Raw genomic sequence first — 26,146 nt, forward strand, 5'->3', positions numbered from 1 at the left:
GTCTAGAAGTTGTAGTGATTTCATACCAGGGTATGATACTGCATATTTAGGCGTGGAAGGATTCGATTTTTATAGGTTAATGTCAGTAAACGTCAATTTCATCATACACACACAAACTGACAAAAAAAATATTTCCATTGACAATTAATGAAGTTTACAGATAAGCAAAGCTTAAAAAAATGCTGCTTAAGAACTTAACAGTTTGATTTAAGATTATTTATGTTGTCTAATTTGACATGAGATGTTGACCATTTGTGTTTTAATGGTTATAAAGCTTTGACTTTTTGAATCGCAATGTCTGCTGGCATTAAAGAATTGTCATCTGACTCCCTCCTCACCCCCGCATATATCATTTCCCGCAACTGTGAAAATTTATACTGATAAAAACAGGGGGGAGGGGCTGTGAGCGGGGGCGGAATGCTTAAATGCATTGTGCAACTGTGAAAATTTAAATTGATAAACAAATGCTTAAAAATAAATATCAATACTAGCCGGTGAAATGATAAAAAAATCAAAATTGAATTCTGCTAAGCCTATGCATATTGCACCACATATTACAATACAAAAGACACAAAGCCCCTTGCTTTTATCTGTCACAATGTTTATAGTCATTTAGGAGATACAAATTAAGACCCATTTCTGCAGCTGGCTCCAAGCATGGATGCTACTTCACTTGCACATTGACTTAAGTGACACTCATACAGGCAGTTGTAAGATCAGGATCTTAGCTTGTATGTTGTTAGCTGTGACTGAATGTGCAAACTATCTTGCCTCTATAAAATTTAACACGGTTATTCCTAAAATATGTGGAAAAAAATTCTTTCCCCTATGTGCCAGGAATCTAGAATCTTTATCAGAAGTTTTCCAGCCAACTACTCTAGTGGGAGACTTTCCCGGACTAACCCCTTTTATGAACAAGTCATCCAGGTTTTATGACTGATAAATAATTCAGGTAATTGATTGAGACCCAATTTGGTGCACCTCTCTGTAGTCAGCACTAAAGAGTACAGTATAAAATGGGTTCAGCATAGAAAGACACTCTGCTAATTAACTAAATAGGGCGAGGTTGCCAATAAGTTGAAATCCTGGGTTCTCACACTTTGAGCCACTCAAGACATTAGGTTTATAGGCCTGTGTCCCCCAAGACTCTCCTTCTGTTGTCTTTCCCTTTTGTGTTCCGTCCTGTCTACAGGAAACAGAAATTTGACAGAATGCTCTCTCTGCAATGCTGACTGCCCTCATTAGAGAAGTCTGCTAGACTAATCTCTCCATGCTGCCCACTTACAGAATTCAAGACAACAGGAAGAAAATAATTTAGGCAAAAGAGCTTAAAAACCTGAGAGGCTTAAATAACCTGGCAGGAGACAAAGATTATTTTTCTCTTATAGGGCCCTGAAAATTTTCTCTAGAGTGCTATGCATGGAAAAGATGTAAGAGTGCCTGGCAGGAAGTCAAAGGACAATATCTAGTATTTTCTTGTGCAGGAAGCTTTGACTGGGTTTAAATCTAGCACTGGCCTAAAATTCATAAAACAGATAATTTTTTAAAAATGTTTTTTTAAAACCCTAGCCCAAGCAGCAACAATGAAGAAAGGCTAGAGACCAGATCTGGTGTAGATCCTATATTTCCCTCCCCAAAGATCACCCCCACTCCTGCAATGCGAGGTGCATCGGCAGACAGCTGTACCAATGCACCGTTCCAGTGACGTTTTGCTGCCCCTGAAGCAACAGTGGCTAGAATTGTAAGCTCCTGGCAAACGCTTGCTCTAACTATGGTGAAGAGTGCAAAAGCTCAGGCAGGGTCTACACTATGAAGTTTTGTTGGCATAGCCAAGTCAGTGAGGGGTGTGAAGAAACTACACCCCTAACCGACATGCTTATGCCAGAAAAAAACCCAGCTATGCTGAGGAAAGAGGGCTTCTGTTGGCAGAGCTAACATCGATGGGGAAGGTAATGTTACTGTGCTGGAAGAACATGTCCTCCTCCTCTGGACATACACTGCATCCACACTAGAGGGCTCTGCAGTATAGCTATACCAGTATAGCTGCATTGGAAGAGCCTAGGTAGCGTAGACAAAGGCCTCAGTGCCTAGAGAATGCAAACAAAAAGGAACCAAGGAAGGACAATTAGGGTACGTCTACACTATAGCTGGAGACGTAACTTCCAGTCCAGGTAGACGTAGACAGGCTAGGTTTGATTGAACACCAGCATAGACACGATGGCATGGGAGACCTGCCTCAACACAATCCTGTCTGAGATCCTAGGTACATACTTGAGCCACACCTATTTTTAGCATTATAGCTCAATCAAAGCTCCTGTGTATGCGCTTTCCTGAGCTGGAATTTACACCTCCAGCTCCAGTGTAGATGTGGCCTTAGGTCAAAGGAAGTCGGTAAAGATAAATCCGAACTGAAGTCGTACAAATTATTTGGAGTAGACATTATTGTTAACAAACACTATGAATAGTGGTCACTGAGTGCTAGCCACACGCTCAATGCTGTACAAGAAAAACAGTTTCTCCCCCAACATTAAAACCTATTTATTTAGCCGTTTCCAGAGTAACCAGCGTAACTGTAAAATAATGGAGTAATTAGAGCAATGACAAATCGCGAGTCAGATACTGTTGCCCTTGCTTCCTTGACTCGCATATTACTCCACTCACTGAGCAAAATGGGACAACTCACAGAACAGAATACTACTCAAGTAAAGGTGGCGTAATGTGACCCTAAAGGAGCAAAATTATTTTAAATGACTACTAGGCTTCTAGAGAAGCAGCCAATAAACCAGCAAAAAGACTATCACGACCATCAGGCTAAAATATCACTAAAGCTTTGGTACCAGGAGCTTTTTTCTAAAATAAACAAGCAAGTAAAACCTACATGATTAAACAGGACCAACATGACAGGCAAAGGATAACCAGAGGCATACAAGACCCAAGATCTCTTGCCATGAGTAAAACCTTGATAAAAATTTCTCTCAGAGAACCAGATGCTCTTGCAGACATCTGTTTACCGGGACCTACAGACAAGCAAAGCCTTGTCCATATTCTGAGTAGGTATTTTCAGACACAGACAGTTATCAACATCAGCCAGACAACTTGAGATGTGACTGCAAATGTCCTCAGACAAAGCAGAGAATGATGTCCTGCAAACCTGCACAAAATACTGAAAACCCTTGTGCCTGTATTAAATTGAAGTTGAACAATAAGGGGACCAAAGGCAGAGCCCTGAAGCTCCCTTGTGCCTGTAAAATCACATAAAACCAGGAATATCGTCATACTTCCTGTTTTAGATCACAGTTTTATTTAATTTATATATTTTTGCTGGCAGTCATAGAATCATAGAATATCAGGGTTGAAAGGGACCTGAGGAGGTCCTCTAGTCCAACCCCCTGCTCAAAGCAGGACCAAGCCCCAATTTTTGCCCCAGATCCCTAAATGCCCTCCGCAAGGATTGAATTCAAAACCCTGGGTTTAGCAGGCCAATGCTCAAACCACTGAGCTATCCCTCCCCCTTAAATTCACAATCATCTGTGAAGAAAGATTTAAGACTCAAAGCTTGGGTGTTAGGCCTCAGACACCAAAAAAATAATAATTAAAAATAGAAGGAGCATTTGATTAATAGTATCAAATAACCCTCCTATTGATGAGACCTTGAGATTTGGTAGAAATCAGACTGTTGAAAACTTTAAAGTTGTTTTGGTAAAATCAAAAGAAAAATCAAGATTGACATGCATAATATATAAGAGGATGAAAAATAAATGGCAACATTTGGCCCATGTACCCAAACAGCTTGGAAACAAAAAAGTAATTTTAGTGCTATTTCTAGGGGGTTGAGAATCTACAGCAAGACTGTGTATTGTACTCTTAAACAAGAAAGGACAGACACCCAAAATCAGAAAAGAATAAATAGTTACAGTAAATCTAAATGTAAAAAGGAAGAAGACCTCTTGCAAAAAGCTAGATGGACTGGGGTCAAGAAAGACATCTAGTAAGTTTAATAAATCCTAATAAGAGAGATCAGAAACTGGAACAAAGGAATAAAATAAAATTTAAATAAAAGAAAGAAAGTGAATAGTACCAGCAGCAGTAAAAGCTATCACTCTATGATCATGCAATAGATCTCCTGACCCTGCTAATCTTTGCTGAGAAGGAGTGGCAAAATCTTCGGGGGGGGGGGGGGGGGGGGGGGAACAGTAGGAACAGCTAGAGAGTGAAGAGGAACAAAGTACCATATCAACAAGGAATCAGATTACATAGAAATTTGTCTAGAGCTGTTCACACACACAAATACTGCTTTGCAGACGCTAATTTGAGGACATATGAATCACCAGACTGGATCTGACCAGTGGTCCATCTAGCCCAGTACCCTGCCTCGGACAATGGCCAATACCAGCTACTTCAAATAATGTGCAAGAACCCCTGCAGTAGGCAGATGAGCTAACCTGTCCCCAGGAAAAGTTTCCTTCTAACCCCCTGTAAAACAGGGTGGTCTGCCCTTATAAGGGCCTGGGGCCAGCCAGTCCTCTACAATATTCAGATCCAGCTGAGAAGGGGGTCAGGTGATTCATATAAGAGGCTGAAAGAGATCAGCTAAGGAGAGCTGTGGGAAGCAACCTAAATCCTGTGTGGCTGGTCCTGGAGAGGGAGAGAAACACACAAAAGGAATAGCTTCTGGGACCCTGTAGCCTGCTTTGGTCAGAGGGATAACCTTTTGATACGTCACAAGCTTTATACAGCAGCACCCCGACTAGTCGATCTAATTGGGACCGGAGCCAGATCGGATCATCAGAAATCTGGATAATCAGGAGAAAGGGCAGGGCTTTAGCTGCCAGCCTGAGCCCGACCACCTTGTTCAGTTAATACAGACAGCCAGATAATTCTACTGCATTTGAAAAAGAAAACTGTGCCCTGAAAGCCTCGACAGACTTGTGGGGGTAGCTTTAGCATTTCGTGGGCTGGGAAGACAGGTCAGCACCCTACAGCTCCAGTAGAGATTGGCCAATATCCTGAACCATGAGGGCTAAGAACCCTTCTGGATATCCTTAATTATCTGTACACCAGTAGAAGATGAGGATAACCCTCTAAATCATTAAACAATAAGTAAGCCGAGCTCCATTCAAATCTTCTCAAAACTTACAGATCCACAGCTAACAAGCTCTTAACTGAGTCATTAATCCAGCAGCTCTCTTCTCAGTGCTGGAAACAGCAGTACTATTAGTCTAATAACGCAGGCAACTCATACAAGGTGAAAAGAAGACCATGACAAAACAAGTCACATTTAAAACTATTGAACTAGTTACTAGTAAGATGCTGGTGACTAGCTCTATGCTGTAAAGGTGATTTACAGCAAAAACAGATACATCAATAAACTACACCAAACTGTGATCAAAAGTAGGAAACATGGCATGTAAGCTTATCAATAGGACAAGGTCTCACAATTACAAGATCCACAATACAGAGCATAAATTTATAAGGAAGAAGGCTGCTCGCTCCCCATATTGCTTGAATCAAGCTGGCTTGACTGAGAAAAAGAGCTGCCCCCAAAACCAGTCACTTAAAATTATTGAGTGAATCAACATGAGTTCATCCACCCAAACACAAGAAAGGTCTAAAAGCTAGAAGGGAGGGATAGCCTGCTACAATCCAGGTTTGCAACACACAGACCTACCACCTCATCCAAAACCTAACCCCCAAATCTTTCAGGCTAGGTTTTTGACTGCATGGAATTCTCTGCTTTGTGCTTCACCTTGCCAGGAAGCAAAACACAAGGCAAAAATGCTTCTGCAACTGCCCATCTTAGAAGAGCTTGGACTAAAAAAAACCCACAAATACCAGTTATTTGTCAGGAGAGTGTAAGTAACCTGGAGGTCACAGACTGCTCTTACCTGTATGTCAGTGTCCTTCACAGGCTCAAGAGGCTCAAATGTAGTGACTGCACTAAGACTCTCCAGCCGCTGAGAGATATGGGATATGTCAAGTCCTCTGGACCCAAGAAGAACGGATCTATATGGGGGAGAAGGAGAAATCTGATATTAAACAGATAAGGCTACTTTTAATATCTCTGGAAAAAACATCTGCATTTCATAGAATATCAGGATTGGAAGGGACCTCAGGAGGTCATCTAGTCCAACCCCCTGCTCAAAGCAGGACCAATCCCCAACTAAATCATCCCAGCCAGGGATATTTCAAATATTTAGATCAGTGGATGTACAGAGAAAGAAGGTTCTCTCTTTTTACATCAAACCCTGAACAAACATATGTGTAAAGCTATAACATCTAGTATTATCAGCCCTGAAAAGATGTGAAGAGAAAATAGGATCTCCCTTTTTAAACCAATGCTGTTCTCATTGCCCAATGCAGAAGCGGACAGCTGTCAAATCTTTCCATTCGTAAAAATTCTAACGCACCTTGGTAACTTAGTGCCATTTCCAGAACAGAATACAGTTTGATTTTAAATGGTGGTGCCGCAGATTAATACATTGGTCACTTACCAAAAACTCAAAGTTCCAGCATTTTCTTCTATCAAGCCTCTGAGTGGAAAATAATTACTTATCAGTAATTCTGTCTGCCCTGATCATCTCTTTTCCTCTTCGCCCTCCCACATCTTTCCAAAATCCTTTACCCTATACTGCATGCCTCCTCCTTAGTAGGAAGCGAAGGGCAAAGAGAATCAACCACCCCAGCAAACCAGAACCTGATCCACCCCTTCATTCTAGGGCTGCCTAGGCAATTTGCCTCTAAAATAACATGAACAATGGATTCATACATTGGGGAGGACAGGAAGGATGTGGAATGTGTGAAAGAGAAAGGGATGCAGACAAAGAGCTTTAAACCAGGAACTTGGGGGAAACGAGTAATCTCCATGCCTGATTCTAATATTGACCGGGAGGATAATCAAGGAAGAGAGAGTACAGCAATGGAGAAAGGGTAGGAGAATGGGCATTAAGAGGAAATAATAGTGCCAGTACCAATGAAGCTAACAGTCAGGTAGGTGATACTGGCAATAGAATGACTGTACCTAATCAGGCGAGGAAACTGGGCAAAGCCAAACAGATGTTCGTATACCAATGCAAGGAGTCTGGCTAACAAAATGAAGGAACTAGAACGGTGTGGGGAGTGAAATCAGATATTATAGGGATAACAGAAAAAATGGTGGAACTAATAGCTTTCTTTGACAGGGTAACAAGCCTTGTGGAAAGGGGGGGGAAGTGATAGATGTGGTATATCTTGACTTTAGTAAGGCTTTTGACACTGTCTCGCATGACCTTCTCATAAACAAACTGGGGAAATACAACCTAGATGGAGCTTAGGTGGGTGCATAACTGATTGGAAAAACGTTCCCAGAGAGTAGTTATCAGTGGTTCACAGTTAAGCTGGAAGGGCATAAAGAGTGGGGTCTCACAGGGATCGGTTCTGGTTCTGTTCAATATCTTCATCAATGATTTAGACAATGGCATAAAGAGTACACTTATAAACTTTGCGGACAATGTCAAGCCTGGAGGAGGAGTTGCAAGTGCTTTGGAGGATAGGATTAAAATTCAAAATCATCTGGACAAACTGGAGAAATGGTCTGAAGTAAACAGGATGATATTCAATAAGGACAAATGCAAAGTACTCCACTTAGAAAGAAACAATCAGCTGCACACGAACAAAATGGGAAATGACTGCCGATGAAGGAGTACTGCAGAAAGAAATCTGGGGAACATAGTGGATCACCAGCTAAAGATGAGTCAACAGTGTAACACTGTTGCAAAAAAGCAAACATATTCCAGGATGTATTAGCAGGAGTGTTGTAAACAAGACACAAGAAGTAATTCTTCTGCTCTATTCTGCACTGATTAGGCCTCAACTGGAGTATTGTGTCCAGTTCTGGGCGCCACATTTCAAAAAGATGTGGACAAACTAGAGAAAGTCTACAGAAAAGCAACAAAAACCATTAAAGGTCTAGAAAACACAACCTATGAGTAGAGCCCTACCACATTCAGGATCCATTCTGGTCAATTTCAAGGCCCTAGGATTTGAAAAATTGGTAAATTTCACAGTTTCAGATGTTTTAAATCTGAAATTTCAGGTGTTGTAACTATGGGGGTCCCAACGCAAAAGAGGGTTGGGGGGGGTTGTCACAAACCTGTTGTAGGGGAGTCACGGGATTGTCACCTTCACTGCTGTGTTGCCTTCAGAGCCGGGCTCTGAAGCTCCTAGCTGCTAGTCCCAGCCAGGCTGGGGAGGACAGGACTTGCTCTTCCCCTGCAGGGCTGCTCTTGGAGGACGGAGGGGAATGATGGAGCAGATCCACCTCCGGATGTTCCCCCTGCTGTACTCTGAAGGCAGCACAGAAGTCCTGTCCTGCCCCAGCTCAGCTGGGACTCGCAGTTAGAGGCCCACGGCTGGGACACTCCCAGCAGCACAGGGGAGATCAGATTTCACAGGGAAGGGCTTATTTCACACTCCGTGACACATTTTTTAAGGCCCTGAAATTGGTAGGGCCCTACCTATGAGAGAAGATTGAAAAATATTAGGGTTGTTTAGTCGGGAGAAGAGAAGACAGAGGGGACATGATACCAGTTTTCAAGTACATAAGAGGTTGTTACAAGGAGGAGGGAGAAAAATTATTCTCCTTAACCTCTGAGGGTAGGACAAGAAGCAATGGACTTAAATTGCAGCAAGGGAGGTTTAGATTGAACATAAGGAAAATGTTCCTGTCAGGGTGGTTAAGCACTGGAATAAATTACCTCGGGAGGTTGTGGAATCTTTATCATTGGAGATTTATAAGAGTAGGTTACACAAACACTTTTCAGGGATGGTCTAGATCAGCGGTTCTCAAACTGTGGGTCGGGACCACAAAGTGGGGCCGAACCCCCTTTGAATGGGGTCGCCAGGGCTGACTTAGACTTGCTGGAGCCCAGGGCCGAAGCCTGAGCCCCGCTGCCCAGGGCCGAAGCCAAAGCTTGACGGCTTGCAGCCCTGGGCAGCAAGACTCAGGTTGCAGGCCCCTGCCTGGGGCTGAAGCCCTTGAGCTTCAGCTTTGGCCCCCTGCTTGGAGTGGTGGGGCTCGGGCTTTGGCCCCCCACCTAGGGCAGTGGGGCTTGGGTGGGCTCAGGCTTCGGTCCCCTCTCCTGGGGTCATGAAGTAATTTTTGTGGTCAGAAGGGGGTCACAGTGCAATGAAGTTTGAGAACCTCTGATCTAGATAATACCTAGCCCTGCCATGAAAGCAGAGAACTGGAGTAGATGACCTCTCAAGGTCCCTTCCAGTCCTACAATTCTATGATTCTACGAACCAAATTACAAGTTGTTTTCTCTTGTTGTATGTAATGGAGACCCTTTGTCCTTTCTAAATAAAAATTCAAGAACCCACTTTCCAGAATGCTTTTCTGCCGGAGAACTTCAGTGTAGAAATATGGAATGCAAGGACAGAGAGTTCTTAACATGAATGGAGTGTTCTCTTAACGAGACTAGGAAAAATCCTATCAGCTGGCAATTAAGGACAGCCAAAACTCAAAGTAATTACTTACTTCCCAGTGCACAAGTTGCTGACTTACACTTAAAAATCTGGGGTCCACTCAGAGATCTCGACAGCTAACCTGAGGTGAACAATACCCCCAGCCTCCCACCTAAGTTTTACTGCTTCTGAGTTACTGCCTTAGTGGCAGAAGAAATTAAATTATTTGCCCATCCAGTTGACTGTGTTAAATTTCTCCTCCAGCTGCACTCAGCGGTTTATCCCCAAACTCCATGTTAGGAAGAGTGCAAATGGCTAACTGCATGTGCACTCTCATCAAACTGCATTAGAAGGCACAGCTAAAGTCTGTGCTATCAGTAAGGGAACTGAGACCAGTTTTCATTTTCAATCTCAAGCCAGAGGTGCCAGTCAGCCAACCTATCTGTCTTCTGACAGGGCCCTACATTGTAATACCTAAGCACTTCACAAAAACATTAACCTGTTTATCCTGAAAACTCCCTTGTGATGCAGGGCAGTGTCATTATCCTAATTTTACAGAGGCTCAGAGAGATCAACTGACTTGCCCATAGTCACACAGGGAGTTGGTTGCAGAACCTGGAATAGAATCCAGATCTCCAGAGTCCCAATCCAACACTTGATCCACAAGCCCATATTCCCTCCCTATATTTAAATTTGGGCGATCACAGGTAGCCCAACACCCGGGATGGCGTGGGGTTGGGTTTTAGTAACTCATTTCGACTTCGTACAAAAATGCTGGGACAAATTGTATTCTTTTATCAGACAGCCAAATTTAAGATGCAGCATGTCCGTTTGCAGAAGGCCTGGTCTGGACTTAAATCTGGGAAATCCTAAGGCAAACTAACATAAAGCAGGTCTTTACAAAGTCAGGATTATTTGACAGTCTTTTTTTTGTGTCCTGATTCTTGGTAGGCAGAGACACAAGCGATTTGGGCAGGACTGAGGGATATCAAGTGACATGTTATAAATGGATGCACATAAAAGGTAAGAGACGATTGGTGAGACTCAATCATACCTATCAAAATTACCACCACCGAAAGCAGTATTTGTACCGCGTAAGCAGGAGGTATGTGTAGATCTTTACAAACACAGGAGTCTCCCTAACTTCTACCCAAAGTACTTCACGGCTCCATTTCAAGATCTTTAAATATGTTAGCTCCTGAAAAGCTAATGGGCTGTTTCTTCGGCATTCCTAGCTCTAAACAGAGTCTCAAAAACCCAAGTACTTACGCCTTGACATCGGCAGTCTCCTGCGACGTGCGGGTCAGAGTCCGAGACCGCAGACGCTCTCCTGCCTGTTGGATCTCCTGGAGGTTGCGTTCTACATGAGGAAGTTCAGAGATGCCCTCTGTCTCAGCTGCAAGCTGTTCTGCTTGCTGGAGAAGTTCTCCAAACCCTTCAGTGTCCATGTGTAATGCCGGTCCTACACAAGACACACGCACAGAAACCCCTAAGGAAAGAGAGAGAGAGACTTGCTTGACAAAACAAGTAAAAGTTCCCTCATTGATTCCAGTAACACCTGTTCTCAGGGTGCAATAATTGGTTGTTGTGTACAGAATAATCACACTACAGATCACCCCAAACTGCTGTAAATCTTGAGGATACTTTAAAGTGGTCTCTTAAAACAGGCAGTTGCCTAGTAGAGATGAGGCTATTAGTGCAGGTTTATGTACTTAAAACAAGTCTAGTGGAGTACCACATTTAATTCAAATATATGGAGGTGGAAGTGAACAGAAGGTACAACTGCCCAAGTGAAGGTATTAATTCGGTCTTGAGTTTAAACTACTTGTGTTTCAACCTGCATATATTTTCTTTTTTTATTTTAATCTTTCAGAAAAAGATATAAAGCCATGCATCACTAAGTCCATAGATGGAAGAAATATGAACAGGCTGTTCCATCGTGAAGGGTATACGCTCTTCCCTCAGTGCACATGGGAAACTTTCATTAGTGTTAATAAGAATTACATACATACATTGAAGGTAGAATGGATCATCTGGAGGAAGTGGACAGTATAAAGTGTGTCGATAACAAACAGGCTGTAACTGATGGGGTCACTAAGGCATCACATAAATCTGAATTCAGAACAGATTTCTAAAAAGGGCTGGGAATGTAGACTTATAGGGATTGATGTGTGAAAGGCCTCTTCTAGTTTCAGCAAGGAAACTCATGTTAATGAAAGTCAAGGCTTCAAACAACAAACTTGGGTGCCTAAAATCAGGCTCAGACATCCATTAAATTCACAGTCAAGTTAATGGGAGCTGCACATGTACAGCATCTCTGAAAATTCAGGCCACTTATTTCAGTTCTTAACTTTTTAGGCACCTAAGTCTGCAAAATTTGATCTCAGTTCCTCACAAGCCTGGAAAGATGGAATCTTGCCTCACCCTGAACAGGGCTAGGCAAGATACCGAGACCGAAGCAGCAGAATATTGTTCTGATTCACAGATTGTTCAGGGAGTACCCCAGGCCAAATGTAAGACAAACATTGCTCTAGAGAAGAGCTCTGACTTCTAAAAATTGCAGCAGCTCAGAGTTCCTGAAATTTAACGTGTTTGGCAAGAATTAAATATCAGAACAGCTGTTTTCAACCCAAGATGAAGTTGGGACAGGCATAATAAAGGTGTAACTTGATGTAGCTCTGCAGATATCTCCTGTAAATAGGATTTATTTTTCATTTAATGCAAGGGATTTACATGTCTAACTCATTAGCAATGGTAAATAAGATCCACCTAACCCCCCCATGCAACCAATAAACTTAGAAGTCTGGGGAAAAAAAAAAAAGAAAAAGAAAAAAAAAGGAGAAGAGCAGAAGCTAATTAATGGACTTGTTTCTCCCAGCAGAGAACATCTGGCCATGCTTACATGAAGGCCTGATGACCCAGAACAGGAAGGATGTATTATTTTAAAACTATTTGTAATGATCAGCATTCAGTAAACAAGATTTTCCAATGTGCAGAGTGCTGGTGCAAAGATGACCATGTTACCTGCAGAGGATATTGAAAGTGAAACTGGACCAGCACAAATGCTGATGTGAACCAACGCTAAACATTCAGCATTAGACTAAGTAGTTCAACACACAAAAGGTGTCGCTCTGATGCAGAATCAGCATCATAATCGTCTTCTGGGAACTGACTAATTAGTTCCCATTTGCTGCCCTTTTTTTTTTTAATTAAATGCATCCATACCCCATCCCACCCCACCCCACCCCGTCTACAGCATCCAGACATTTCATATATCTTGACAGAATCCTATAAACAACAATAATGGAACCTTGAGTCCCCACCACCACCACCACCCCCCCCCCTCCCAACCCCATCATTATCCTTACTTGCAGCATTCCAAGTACAGCAAAAACAAATAACAAAAATAACCAATATTTCTGAATTATTCTCAGTAAGGGTATGTCTACACTGTAAAATAAAAAAAACAAAAACAAACAAACAAGGTCCGTTCTTAACTTGATTAGCAGCTTGATTGTAAGCCTATGCTGGAGCTGAATTTGATCTCCTAATCTGAGTTAAAAGCAGAGCTGCCATGTCGTCACTACTATTTTAACCTAAGTTTGCTAATGTGGGTTAGCTAACCTGAATTAGGAACACAGGGGTTGGTTTTTTTGTTGTTTTTTTTTTTTTTGGGGGGGGGGGGGAGGGTTGCAGCGTAGACATACAAGTGAGACAAAGGAGTGTCCTTAGAGAGGACAAAAAGAAAAGGAGTACTTGTGGCACCTTAGAGACTAACCAATTTATTTGAGCATGAGCTTTCGTGAGCTACATTTGAGCTTATGCTCAAATAAACTGGTTAGTCTCTAAGGTGCCACAAGTACTCCTTTTCTTTTTGCGAATACAGACTAACACGGCTGTTACTCTGAAACCTGTCCTTAGAGAGGACACTGGAAAATAACATGGCACCACATCTGTCTTTGGTCATGACCCGATTCTCAAAGCATGGATATTGACCTTTGCAGAGGCCATCTTTCTTTTTGCAATCTTAAAAAAAAGTCCTCTAAATAGAGGTCACATACTTCCAAGAATTATTCTCCTTACATGGAAGCCACAAATCCAGCTAACTCCTGAACTCAAACAGAGGAGAAGATAGGGGAGAAACACCCTACACTCATATCAGCCTCAATGCACTGATCCACAAACTGGGATCCTCCCTAAACCAAATCTGAACATTGGTGTAACCCCTTTGAATGTCCCCTCTCTCCAAATCATCTCCTTTATCCAGAATTTTAAAATGTCCCTAAACAGAAGAGAAATTAGCACACTTTCTTCCTTTCTCAGTGATCAGAGGAGACAAACTAAGGTCTATGGCACTAACTGTGATCCTTTAACACTAATATGTTGCAAGAGAATAATGAGAAGTAATTTTACTTGCTTATTTGAACAACAAATAGCAAATGAGTCCAATGTGAAAACAGGACTATTTTATAGAAGGAAAATGCCTACAGTTTAAACATCTCAGCATCCCCAAAAGAGACTGAACTTCTTACAAAATGCTCCCTTGAGCAGATGCATTTGTATTTCTCTTACTGTAGTTTCAGTTGTTCAAGAGATATTTGATTAGCACAGTCAGATCACAATTAAGTAGTTTATACCTGTGAAGGAGGGAGGAATGATCAAAGCCACACACACACACACACACACAGGGAGCATCTGAGCCTTCCAACAGGGTAGGAGGGAAGGGCCAAAAGCTACTTCTTGCCAAGTCATCCAAGTACATCCAAACAAGCAGCCACCTTCTGTGATGTTGAATATATCCAGTACATCCTGGCAATCACATGATTTCCATCCATCATCAGTCTAAGGTGAAATCATCATGAACTGACAAGGAGGATAAGAAGAGAGTGAGGGAGATCACAAGTAAAAGGTAACATATTTTAGCTCTGAAAAATGTATTTTAAAAATCCTCTGCTTAAGACATACAGTGTAGTAAAAAAGAAATCCAAGAATTCTAATGGAATGGATTTTACATTCACTAGGCATCCAGTTTCATCACTGTGGCTAAGCACCACTGTTACCAGTGCTAAGAGAACTATTCAGCACTATCTAGATAGGCGTTTGCTTAAAAGTATTATGTTTTGTGATTCAGACTCATGCAGTTAATTAAAAAAAAAAATCCAAGAACATTTCATACTATTATTTTGCATAAACACAGCGACACAAACTAATAGCCTGCCTCCAGACATTAGGGCCCATGTAAACATTCTCCACCCACTGCTGGCTAGCTACCGAACTGTGCTGGGGCAGACGTGGCAATCAGGTTTATGCCTGCCAACAAACCAGACTGGATAGTTTGTACTGGATTTGTTAGAAAAGATTAGCAAGCCAGTGGAAGAAAGGCAATTTCATGCCCTGCAATGCAGTATAGGACATTTTTTCAGCTTTTACTTGTGAACTGCTTCCCCTTAGCAGAGATCTCCTGTGCTTGGCTGCCAGAAGCAGCCTCTGTTGGCAGACAGTGACCAGAATAACCACGCTCCCATACAGTTAAGACTGCTAATGTCAGTTTCTGAGGGAGCAGCGTGTATGGCACTGACTGCAAGAATAGCACAGAATTTAGTTTGATCTGATTTGATCCGGTCCACTTCCCTTTTTCATTAACTACCTCGATAAAAAGCCAGCAGCATAAGCAGGAGCTAACGTCTCAGAGAGCACTGAAATCAAAAGCATGAAGAGTCAGTGCAGTGTAAAACAGCTCCCAAACCTGCACTTTTAGCCATAGACTCAGCGTCAACACCAGGCAGGGTTTGTTCCATAAATTTTCAGATATGGGACCATTTCAACAAACTCTGTGAAAACAGAGAATGGTTTAGGTAAATCTGGAATAAACAGGAGTTATTTTAACCACACACACTAAACTAACTGTGGTTATAACAAATCTGTGGTAATGACAACTCACTACTCATCTAGAGAATGATCAGCAAATGGCTTTTTTCCAAACAACAACATTAAATGGTTAGACAGAACAGCAGCACAAAGAAGATAGTCTTTACACTGACAGAATTTACTGCATTCAAGAGTCTGCAGTCTGACTCTTAATACTGCTGTTCAAGATGGGAACTGCTACTACAGTAAAGAGCAGAATGATGGCAGATTTTCATGTCTGGCTTGGGAAAGAACAACTGACACCTCAGGGAAAGAAAATGCAGAGAGAAGAAATTAAACTAACTTCTGTGATGCCAGATTGACCCTGGGCTAAAAGCCAGGACAGGCACAGCTCTTCTGGAAAACAACATTAATAACTTATCAATAGATGATGCTGCATTAAACTACTATTCCATGTCCAATAAAACACAAATTTTAACATTTCTCTAACATTCTGAAACCAAGAATAAACTCTGAAGATTGTATTAGTTGCCTGAATTTAAGCCAAAAGGAGCCCATAAGAGACTGACTCGTTTGTTAACTCCACGCAGAGGATTTTCAATGATGGTTTGCTATTAAAAAACGAAGTCTCCTAAAGAAGACAGATACACTGTCTTGTGAAGAATGTTGTAATTATTGTATTCCAAATATAGCCACGCTGAATATTTTATTGAACTGGCTTTAAAAAGATCTAAAGCTTAAATATTCAAATGTGTGAACAGTGTCCGTTATCTTTCAAATACTAAAATGCTTATGTCATCTAATTAATTAGCTTTAAGTAAGATGGGCCAAAAATGTTAATTCCTTCATTACTGGAAAATGTTCTGAAACAGATAAATGTAACAGATAAAGCACAGGTACCTGACTCTTAAGTTGGACATTAAAACTCAGAGTTTTAAAAACAGTCACCCACACAGCTATGAACTGCAAGAAACTTTCATCGGAGAACAGAGGACTGTAAGCCCTTAAACTCTGATTAAAGTTCATGCTTCTATTTAAAAAAAAATATCTAGCAAAGATATTCTTTCAAATATGATGTGAACATGAATAAATCCAGTGCTGCTCTCATTCCCACAAGACCCTGTTCCAGCTATGGCTGGCTCAGAGAGCTCAGCAATGTGAAATAGACATGTCTGGGTCAGTTTCAGCACTTCTACTCAAAATACAAGCAGTGGAGAAAGAGACAAAAATCAGGTCAATTTCACACTGCTGTTCCTAGGAAAGCTATCAGCAACAGCAGAGTTAGGAACTAGAGATAATCATGTGGGGAAAGAAGATATAAAAAACCACAAGGATGAGAATGGGGCAGAGTTGCAGAGTCCCCTTTCCCTTGCAGCAGCCAGGGCTCTGAAAGTACAAGTGAGGGGGTAGAAAGGACCTTCTGGACTGGATCCAGGGACAGCATTTTGGCAGGAATTCTAGTACCTTCTCCTCACAGCCAGCGCTTCCCACTCTACCCCCTTTATCTTCTATGCTAGCCTCTGGATAGGAAGTGTCTGGTAAATATTTCAAATTGGTTGGCGGGAAGGAGGGTAAAAAACAAAACAAAAAAACAAGCCCAGATTTTTCAACATCTACCAGAATTTATTATATTACTATTTCTACATACAAACAACCTAGAACATGAATGCTGCAAGCCACATGTTGTCTATGTTGTAAAAATAACCTTGTTTAGTATTTTTGATTACCAGCCTGGTTTTATGCTTTGCAAATGTTGATATACAATCAGTTTTCTATATAAACATCCATATTATGGTTTTCCCTGCTTCCTTTTGTTTTTCCTTGAGCAGATAGGTGCTGGGGAAAAAATATTTTTGAAAGCTGGAGGAGAATCCAAAAGATCAATATGTAAAAACCCCATTCTGCAGGCCTCAAGCAATTTTGCAAGAGCATGAATTGCAGGGTCAGAGCCTGAAACTAAAGAGAGTTCCAAATGTGTTTTAAAGTAAAGCATCTTGAAATTATAGTACAACAAGTGGAAATGGTCTGCCGAAACCGCAAGCCAACCGGGTATTTTCAACCAAAGGAACTGTACCCTCCCCCATGAATTAAAAGCATGACAGATATCCAGTTTGAGAACACTTCCAAGTACTGAGCACATCAGGATGAAGTGAGATACCACAGGGTAGATAAAAAATAAATGTCATTTACGAACATAGGAACTGCCATACTAGATCAGATCAATGATCCATCTAGTCCAATATCCTGTCTCCAACAATGGTCAGTGCCAAATGCTTCAAATGAGGGCAAGAATATCCATATCCATATTATCAGTTTCTAAAAGTTACCAGTTAGAATTAAGAATATCTAGGCCAAAAACTATCTGTTTTAACTGTGGATATACATTTATCCATACAAAAGTCTAATTTTCTTATGACTGCTACTAAGCTCTTGGTTTTATTGATCTCTTGTAGCCATGAGTTCCATAAGTCAATTATGCACTGCATAAAATAATCTCCTTCCATCAGTTTTAAACGTGTTGCCTTTCAGTTTCATTTAATGCTCCCTTGTTCTTGTATTATGAGAAAGGATAAATACGTGCATCCGACTTACCTTCTCTCTACCCTTCATTATTTAATTTAGGACCCAGCAACGTGTCTGAGTATTTCAAATTATTCCTTTCCATGTGTATTACCTTGCATTTGTCAACACTGACTTTCATCTGCTATTTGACTTTGAAGTTCCTCACAGACTTCCCTAGTCTTAGCTATCTTAAATAATTGTGTCATCTGTCAATGTTGCAACCTCATCATTCACCCTCTTTTCCAGTTCCTCAATAAATATATTAAATGGCACCTGATCCTAGCACAGGTCATTGGGACACCCCACCATTAACCTTTGCAACATGGAAAACTGATTACATCAAGTATTTAATTTTATTTCTGAAAATCCTTGGAGGAAAATCAAACTAAAAATTCTCTCCACTCTCTGAACTGACAGAGGGTACTACAAGGAAAATTTAGAAACCACTGTGACATTACCTCTATTGGAAAGTCAGGATGTAGAAACTCATATATTCTATACTCCTGGGGGAATTCTGCACCTATAATTAAAAATTCTGCACACATTTTAACACACATTGCGCATATTTTATTTGTCAAAACAACACAGTATAATCACACTCCCATTGTCAGCCCCAGCCACCCAAGGCTCAGAGCAGGAGCTCCAGCCACCCGGGGCTCAGGGTGGGAGCCCCAGCCACCTGTGAAAGGCACAGGTGGGAGCGCCAGGGAGAAATCACAAATTCTGTGTGAAAAAATAAAATTCTACAGGGAACATTAATTCTGCACAAATTCTGCATTCCATAGTGACGCAGAATTCCAGCAGGAGTATTTCTACCATGATGACTGAACCAGGAGGGAAGCAGGCCCAGTTGCAACAGAGCAAAACCTCAGGGTGATTTATAAAACTACAACATGCCTAAGGAGGGGACTTAAAAGTTCTGTCCTCCCCTTATACCTGAGGGAGAAGAGGACAATGTCATGCCATGCTGGGCACCCGCCATTCCACATTAGCAGCTGTCTACACAGCAATTCTTACTGCATCAGGAGTTCATGTTTTAACATACGAGCACCCAAACCATGTTATAAGAGTTTTTGCCTTGCCTGTGTAGATGGGACCAAACAATGTTACAATCATCTTATCACTCTGTGCTGCAGCCCTGTAAAGATCAGAGCTATAACATGGAGAGGATCCTGTTTAGAAAGATTCAGCAAAGCTAGTGGCCCAAGAAGAACCAGCTGTTGAAAGGTCATATCCCAACCCACTGGAAAGAAAACAATAGAAGCAGAAAGTAGAAGATACAGAGAAAAATAAGGGAGCCCAAAACAAACCGATGACATTATTTCCTTTAAATTTAAATTTTTCATAAAAACCCTGCACCTGGGATATTTTTCATGTAACATTTATATTCCCCTGTACCCTTCTTGTACTAATAGGTCATCCAACCAAAGAACAAGGGAAGTAAGTGGGAAATCATTGGTAGGAAACAATAGCATCTCTCAAGCCATATGGGGCCACAAGCCACAATTTGGGCAGCTATGTCTCACATGGAGAACCTGAAGCTGTAAGGTCAACTCTGCTTATCGCTAGGACCCTATCAATTTCACGACTGTGAAAAACGTGTCATGGACTGTGAAATAAGCCCTTCCCCATGAAATCTGATCTCCCCCTTGCTGCTGGGAGCGCCCCATCCAGCTGCGAGTCCCCACAGGGCTGGGAAGGGACAGGACTTGGGACAGGACTTGCCCTACAGGGGGGCAAGGGGGACGAGGTTAGACTCACCTCTGGCTACCTTTTCGGTTGGGAGCCAACACCATGAAATTTCAAATGTAAACACCTGAAAATGTGAAATTGATCAATTTTAAAACCCTCCGGCCATGAAATTGATCAAACGGGACTGTGAATTTGGTAGGGCCCTACTTATCACTATAGCCTGCTTTTGCCTGAAAAAAAGCTGAAGCTTAGATATGTTTCAGAGGGGTTACTTTCATTTAGGTTTTTATTGCAGGCCTCACTCTAGGCATCCAAAGAGAGTTGCCCTGTATACATCAAAATGACCATTTGCTGAAGTACAGTTTACCAGATACTGTTCACACTCCCACTTCTGTTGTTCCAAATGTCTCTCTAACAGAGCACACTAAATTTAAAAATGCTACTTGGCAACTATCATGTCATGTGATCTGAATGCTGCATTCTCACCAGAGCTTACAAGTTAAGCCAGCGATGGAATGTGGCAGTAACTGGATGTGATATCACCAAAGAACAACATGTTCATCAGGATACACTCTTGCCTCCGAGTCAGTAACGAACCAAATATTCTCACATGGTGTTACAGGGAAATGTACGGCTGACAACAGTGTTTCAGAATAGATTTTAAACAGAGATCTCAGTCATTTGTGATCATTAAAAATCTCATAGCACTTTTCACAAGAGGAGTCCAATTCAGACTATTAGAGTCAGCGTTCAAGGCCAGAAGGGACCACCAGATCATCTAGGTGGACCTGCTGTCCATCGCAGGCCATCCCCCACATGCCTGCACACTAAATCCAACAACCAAAATTACATTAAAGTATTGCAGCCCACAGGAGACAAGACTGTTATGTGCCCCAGGCAGAGAACAGCAGGGACCCAAGTGCACCAATGCCCAAGGCCTCCACAATAGCAGGGAAATGATTAAGTGAAATATTCCCAGATAAACCTGACAAGTGACCCCATGCCTCACGCTGCAGAGGCAAAAAACCATCCAAGTCACTGCAATTTGAGCTGCGGAGAAATGCCTTCCCTCGCCCCCACATATGGTGATCATAGAATCATAGAATATCAGGGTTGGAAGGGACCTCAGGAGGTCATCTAGTCCAACCCGCTGCTCAATGTGGGCAAGAACCAGTCAACCAAGCACCTGAGACAGAATGCTCAGTGCCATCTCAGATTCTACCTACTTAAATTCCCAAATGGAGTTTCAATTAGATGCAATACTGTTTCTTCACATCTTGTCTTATGTGGCTTCATAGTGTTGCTCTACAGTATTAAGCAGATGCCATGACAAACCACCCCAGAGAGGGCTGCAGTCAGTAACAGATGAAGGAATCCATGTGTATTGTTTGCATAAAAATGCATAAAGCACTTTGGGCAGGAATCTCTAAGGAGCCTAGTTTTAGAGTAACAGCCGTGTTAGTCTGTATTCGCAAAAAGAAAAGGAGGACTTGTGGCACCTTAGAGGCTAACCAATTTATTTGAGCATGAGCTTTCGTGAGCTACAGCTCACTTCATCGGACGCATACCGGGGAAACTGCCTAGGAAAGGAGCCTAGGGAACTCTGGCACCAGCCTCCCACTGAATCTGGGTGCTTAACTCCCTTAGGCGCCTTTGAAAAATCTCAGCCGTGAGGATCTTCCAGGATGAAGGGTACTAGACACATGCCCGACTATGTTAAAGCTCATTCACCTGACAGGAGAAAACGATTAACACCACAGATCAGAAGAACTCAACCCTCCTTGGCCAGACACCGCCTCCGGCAGAGCCTGTGTGGAGGGGGCCGGCAGGGCTGGTGGTGGGCATGGGGAAGACACGCCAGAGAAGCCCGTGGATGAACGGAATCTGGCACGGACGCTGTAGCTACCCGCTGGCCACCTCAAAGCACTTTACCATGCTGTTCCCCCCCCTCCCATTTTACCGGGGGGGGGGGAAACTGAGGCACGGAGGGGTTAAGCAACGTACCCACGGCCAGGCAGGGCTGAGCGAGGCTCCAGCCACTAGACCCGGCTGCCTCCCCGGCACAGTCCCCGGGCGGTCCCCTGAGCCAAGGGCACCCGGCTTTGCCCAGCGGCGGGCCCCTCGCCCGGCCCGCTCGGCACGTGGGGCCGGCCCGCCACACCGGCCTCGCCGCCAGGGGGCGCCCCGGGCTCCGCCGCGGCCACCTCAGGGGGAGCCGTGCGGGGGGGAGGGGCGTCAAGCGGGGAGCCTGCGCGAGGCGGGACGGGACGGGGGGGGCCGCTGGCAGCTGCCGAGGGGGCGGGGAGCACGAGGCGCCCCGGCCCCGGCCCAGGCCCGCTCCTACCTGCCGCCTCCTTCCGCCGCGGGACTCGCTCCGGCAGCCTCCGCTCCGCGCCGCGCCCGCTGATTGGAGGAGCCGCCGATCCCCCAGCGGCCCCCGCGCCGCCGCCGTCCGCTCAAAACTTTATTGAGACGCGTAGAGAGGGACACGGGCGGGGCCGCCGGGGGGCGGGGCGCCGAGGGGCGGGGCCGCCTCTCCAGGGGTGCAGGGGGCGCCGGGCTCCCCCAGGCCGGGGTCTGGGGATTCCCCCATGGACCTAGCTGGGCGGAGCCCCGGCTGTGGGGACCCCTGGCGAGGGCTCCTCCTCGGGGGCAGAGCCCAGCGGGGGCCTGGCGCCCCCTCCCCCAACAGGCGGGGGCCTCTGGCCTCGTCCCTGCTCCAGCGGCAGCCCGGGGCACCGGATCCCGGGCGGGGGCGGGGCCGGTGCCACCTGACTGGGGTTGCCTCAGCACCGCGGTGCCAGGCGCTGTACAAACACCCAGCCGGAAGCACCTGGGCTCGCCCCCAGCACCAGCACGGACCCTCCCCCCGGCCCCTTGTGAGCGCCATCTTCACCATGCCGGATTGAGCGGGTCTGAGGGGGAAAGGCAAATCCGCATGGGAAGTGCCCAAGAGGGGGTGAAATGAACAAAAGGGGAAACAAAGGCAGGTTCAGACCCAGGGTCCCTGCCTGCAGGCACTAGGCAGACAAGGAGCAGGGTTCCCCGCCTTACAGCAGGCCGCTGCAGTGGCTGCCAGGGCGTTACTCCTGATTTATGCCCCTGTGAGGGCTTGGCTACAATTTCCACACCGCGCTGTGCTGTAGACACGGCTTATGCCAGCAGGAGGCATTCTCCTGTTGGGCAGGTAATCCACCTCCCGGAGCAATGGTAGCTAGGCTGACAGGAGAGAAGGAGAGAAGGACCCAGAAAACAACATCTGCTTTCTACCAGCATTAATCACCCCCAGGTTATATGGGGAGAGGCTGGACCAAGGTGCAATTTGCACTTCCCTACACTACTGGCGGTAGGATTTGGTCCCCAGTTTCTTATTCGTGTTCAGTTTGGTATGGGGGCAACGCTTAACAAAAATGGCCCATTTATACACTGTCCAGCTCTCGGGCCACATTCCTTAGGGCTGCTGCAGGGAGGTGTAAATTATCCCAGTAGGGATTCATTTGGAGGGTGGTCAGCTGTGGTGCCATCACTACCCTATTGCTCCAGATTTCTACTGGGGAGATGAGCAGCTTTGTTTTACAGCTAGGACGCTAAGGAAGCTGCTCTAGCTGAAGCTACCCGGAGAGAAGCACTGAATTAGTCCTCTGCCCTAGCCACGCCCACTTCCTAGCCAGTGCTGCCCATTCTGGGGGCTGTGCAGGTCCCCTTGTGTAATCCCCAAGGGTTGAAATCTGTTTCTGACCCTACAGTCTGGCCGATTTGCCATCTCAGGGAAGTGGTTTTGCCAGCGTAACCCCATCCTGAATTTACTCTGTAAACATCTTCCATTAGAATACAGCTAGGAGATTCAAATATATCAGATTACTGTGTAATGATTTTGGCACTGAAATCCACACTGAAAGGAATAAACAAGGGTGGGGATTAAAAGCATATTACAATAAAGCGTCTAAAGATTATGGCATCCAGGCATATTAGCTGTCTTATATATACATATTTAACAGTGTGAGAGTTAATGATGCTCTCTTGTGCCACGTGAAATCACAAAGAAATCAAGTTGCCACGCAAGAGAGCAGAAGAAAGTGATTGCTTCCCCCTTCCTCCCTCCAGATATGCACTATACTCCTTGCTAACACTAACAAATCCTCTAGGAGCAGTTTCTCCCACTCTCATTTTCCTGGCTTTCGCTGCTGCCAGAGGGTAAAGGGGTAAAGATGCTGTCCGTTTGAAGGCTTTTAAGTGCTTTTGTTGAAAGATCAGCAACATTATTTAAAAGACAGCCAGAGAACAGCTCTCCTTCCCTCCTGCCTAGTAGTTTCTTACCTTGCCATCTGGATTTGTTTCATGCTGTCTGCCTCGCTGGTGACATGGAGCTGCGTAATCGTCTGGTGTCTGACATTCATACTGCCAGCATCAGACACTGGCCTTCAAGGACACTGGATCCAGCATCCTAGTTCAAAATACCAGCTGTCTAGGATAGAGATAGTAGATGGAGGATTTTTTTCCCCCACCATCTTCTTTCTTTTCTCTACAGTCCTTTAAAGATTGCACAACGGTGATTTGCAAGATTACAGGAAACACAAGGAATGTACAGGGATGCCCTGTCCTTGGGCAGAAGAGTGTTCTTCCAACCAACTTGATTAGGATGGGAGGCTGCCAGGTTGGGGGTTGGTTAGTTATGTTTTGTTTTTAACAGTTCCTGTTTCCTGCAAGATTCAACCAAGATCCCAGGCCTTTAGTATGGACGAAATTGGCACATGTTTGGAAAGTGAGCGAGAGGGTACAAAAAGTCTCCCTCCTTGCATCCCAGCATAGGGCTAGTCAGTCATTGAGCTCCCTGAGCCTGATCCTGCAAGGTACTGAGTGCCCTCGACTCCCATTGGAATTGAAGGCAATTTAGTACCTTTTGCAGGTGACACTATGTACCTTGGGGATTGGGGCCCATAAGGGCACTCTGCTTGAGGGGAGGGATGAGCCTGCCCCCTTCTGTGGCCGTCAGCAGAGATGACCTAATGCGTGGGTACTGCATGCATTCCCACAGTCACTGTGACTTCTGGGTGCAAAGTCAGTAACCAGACCTTCAGACCTAGGGATCGCCCGTTCTTTGTAAAGTTACCTGTTTTCAAAAACCCTCCACTATATATGATCCCACCCCACCAGCAGACAATGAAGTATTGTGGTTTCAGTTAACAAATCGTTGTGACTTGTATAATTTTACAGTAATGATAGAAAGCAACAATTCTGTGATCGCTCTTGTGACGCACTCTATATGATTTTATAAAAATATGCTAATGAGTGTGAATATAATGTAACTGAAATATGCTTCATGCAAAAAGTGTCTTGTAAAATATCATTACAAAGTTTATAATCTACTGCGTGTGGTCATCCTATTTGTATAAATGTATCACTCTTGTATCTGAAACTAGAAATATAAAATATAGCTCTGAGGCAGCCATCATGAGAAATCCCCTAGCTACCACCTGAGCTGGAACAAGGGCTGTACCAGGGGAAAGGATTAGGCCCAGACTAGAAAGGTGTCCGGTCTGTGAAAAAAACTTATTGAAACATCTCTAAGGGTGAGATTTTATCTGTATTGAGTTTTTATTACTGTACTAGACTTAGACTTGCGTGTTTTATTTTATTTCGCTTGGTAATTCACTTTGTTCTGTCTGTTACTACTTGGAACCACTTAAATCCTACTTTCTGTATTTAATAAAATCACTTTTTACTTATTAATTAACCCTGAGTATGCATTAATACCTGGGGGGGGGGACAAACAGCTGTGCATATCTCTCTATCAGTGTTATAGAGGGCAAACAATTTATGAGTTTACCCTGTATACGCTTTGTACAGGGTAAAACAGATTTATTTGGGGTTTGGACCCTATTGGGAGTTGGGCATCTGAGTGTCAAAGACAGGCACACTTCTGTAAGCGGCTTTCAGTTAAGCCTGCAGCTGTCAGGGGACGTGGTTCAGACCCGGGTCTGGGTTTGCAGCAGGCTAGCGGGTCTGGCTGAAACCAGGCAGGACACTGAAGTCCTAGTCTGAGTGGGCAGGAAAGCAGGAGCAGAAGTAGTCTTGGCACATCAGATGGCAGCCCCCAAAGGGGTTTCTGTGATCCAACCCGTCACAGCTCTCTTCATGTTATTATAGACATGGAGCTTGAGTCAACCCTGCCGGTGCATTGGGTTGCAAATTGCCCCTCTCTGAGATAATAGGGACCACTGCTTCCCAGGGGGAACTCACCCACAGGGGAAAGCTATCAGTGTTTTCACTACTCTGCTTGTGCAGCACCTAGCACAGTGGGGCCCCAATCTTGATTACATAAACATAAAAATGGTCAATGGTCCATTTAGCTCAGTATCGTGTCTTCTGACAGTGGCCAGTGTCAGATCTGTAAGAGGGAATGAACAGAACAGGGCAATTATTGAGTCATCCAGTCTCAGCTTCTGGCACTCAGAGGCTTAGGGACATCCAGAGCATGGTGTTGCCACTCTGAGCTTCTTGGCTAATAGCCATTGATGGGTCTATCCGCCATGAACTTACCTAATTATTTTCTGAACCCAGTTATACTTTTGGCCTTCACCAC

The 26,146-nt window shown here is 44.0% G+C and overlaps 1 protein-coding gene across 2 annotated transcripts in view; it reads right to left on the reverse strand.

The window, feature by feature from the left end:
• Positions 1–24,031, reverse strand: part of NUP93 (nucleoporin 93) — a 126,295-nt gene extending 102,264 nt beyond the window's left edge. Inside the window, exons 1-3 of one of the 2 annotated variants that reach the window (XM_048816334.2) lie at positions 23,881–24,031; positions 10,711–10,930; positions 5,886–6,003 (exon numbers count right to left, since the gene is read on the reverse strand). In XM_048816334.2, coding sequence (XP_048672291.1) covers positions 5,886–6,003; positions 10,711–10,889 — 297 coding nt within the window. In that variant the 5' untranslated portion in view covers positions 10,890–10,930; positions 23,881–24,031. Of the gene's footprint in view, positions 1–5,885; positions 6,004–10,710; positions 10,931–21,907; positions 21,998–23,880 lie in introns of those variants that run through there. The other variant, XM_048816333.2, reaches the window with a different exon arrangement.
• Between the last annotated feature and the right edge of the window lie 2,115 nt (positions 24,032–26,146).

This window comes from Caretta caretta, chromosome 12, assembly GCF_965140235.1.
Source record: "Caretta caretta isolate rCarCar2 chromosome 12, rCarCar1.hap1, whole genome shotgun sequence".
Taxonomy (NCBI): domain Eukaryota; kingdom Metazoa; phylum Chordata; order Testudines; family Cheloniidae; genus Caretta; species Caretta caretta.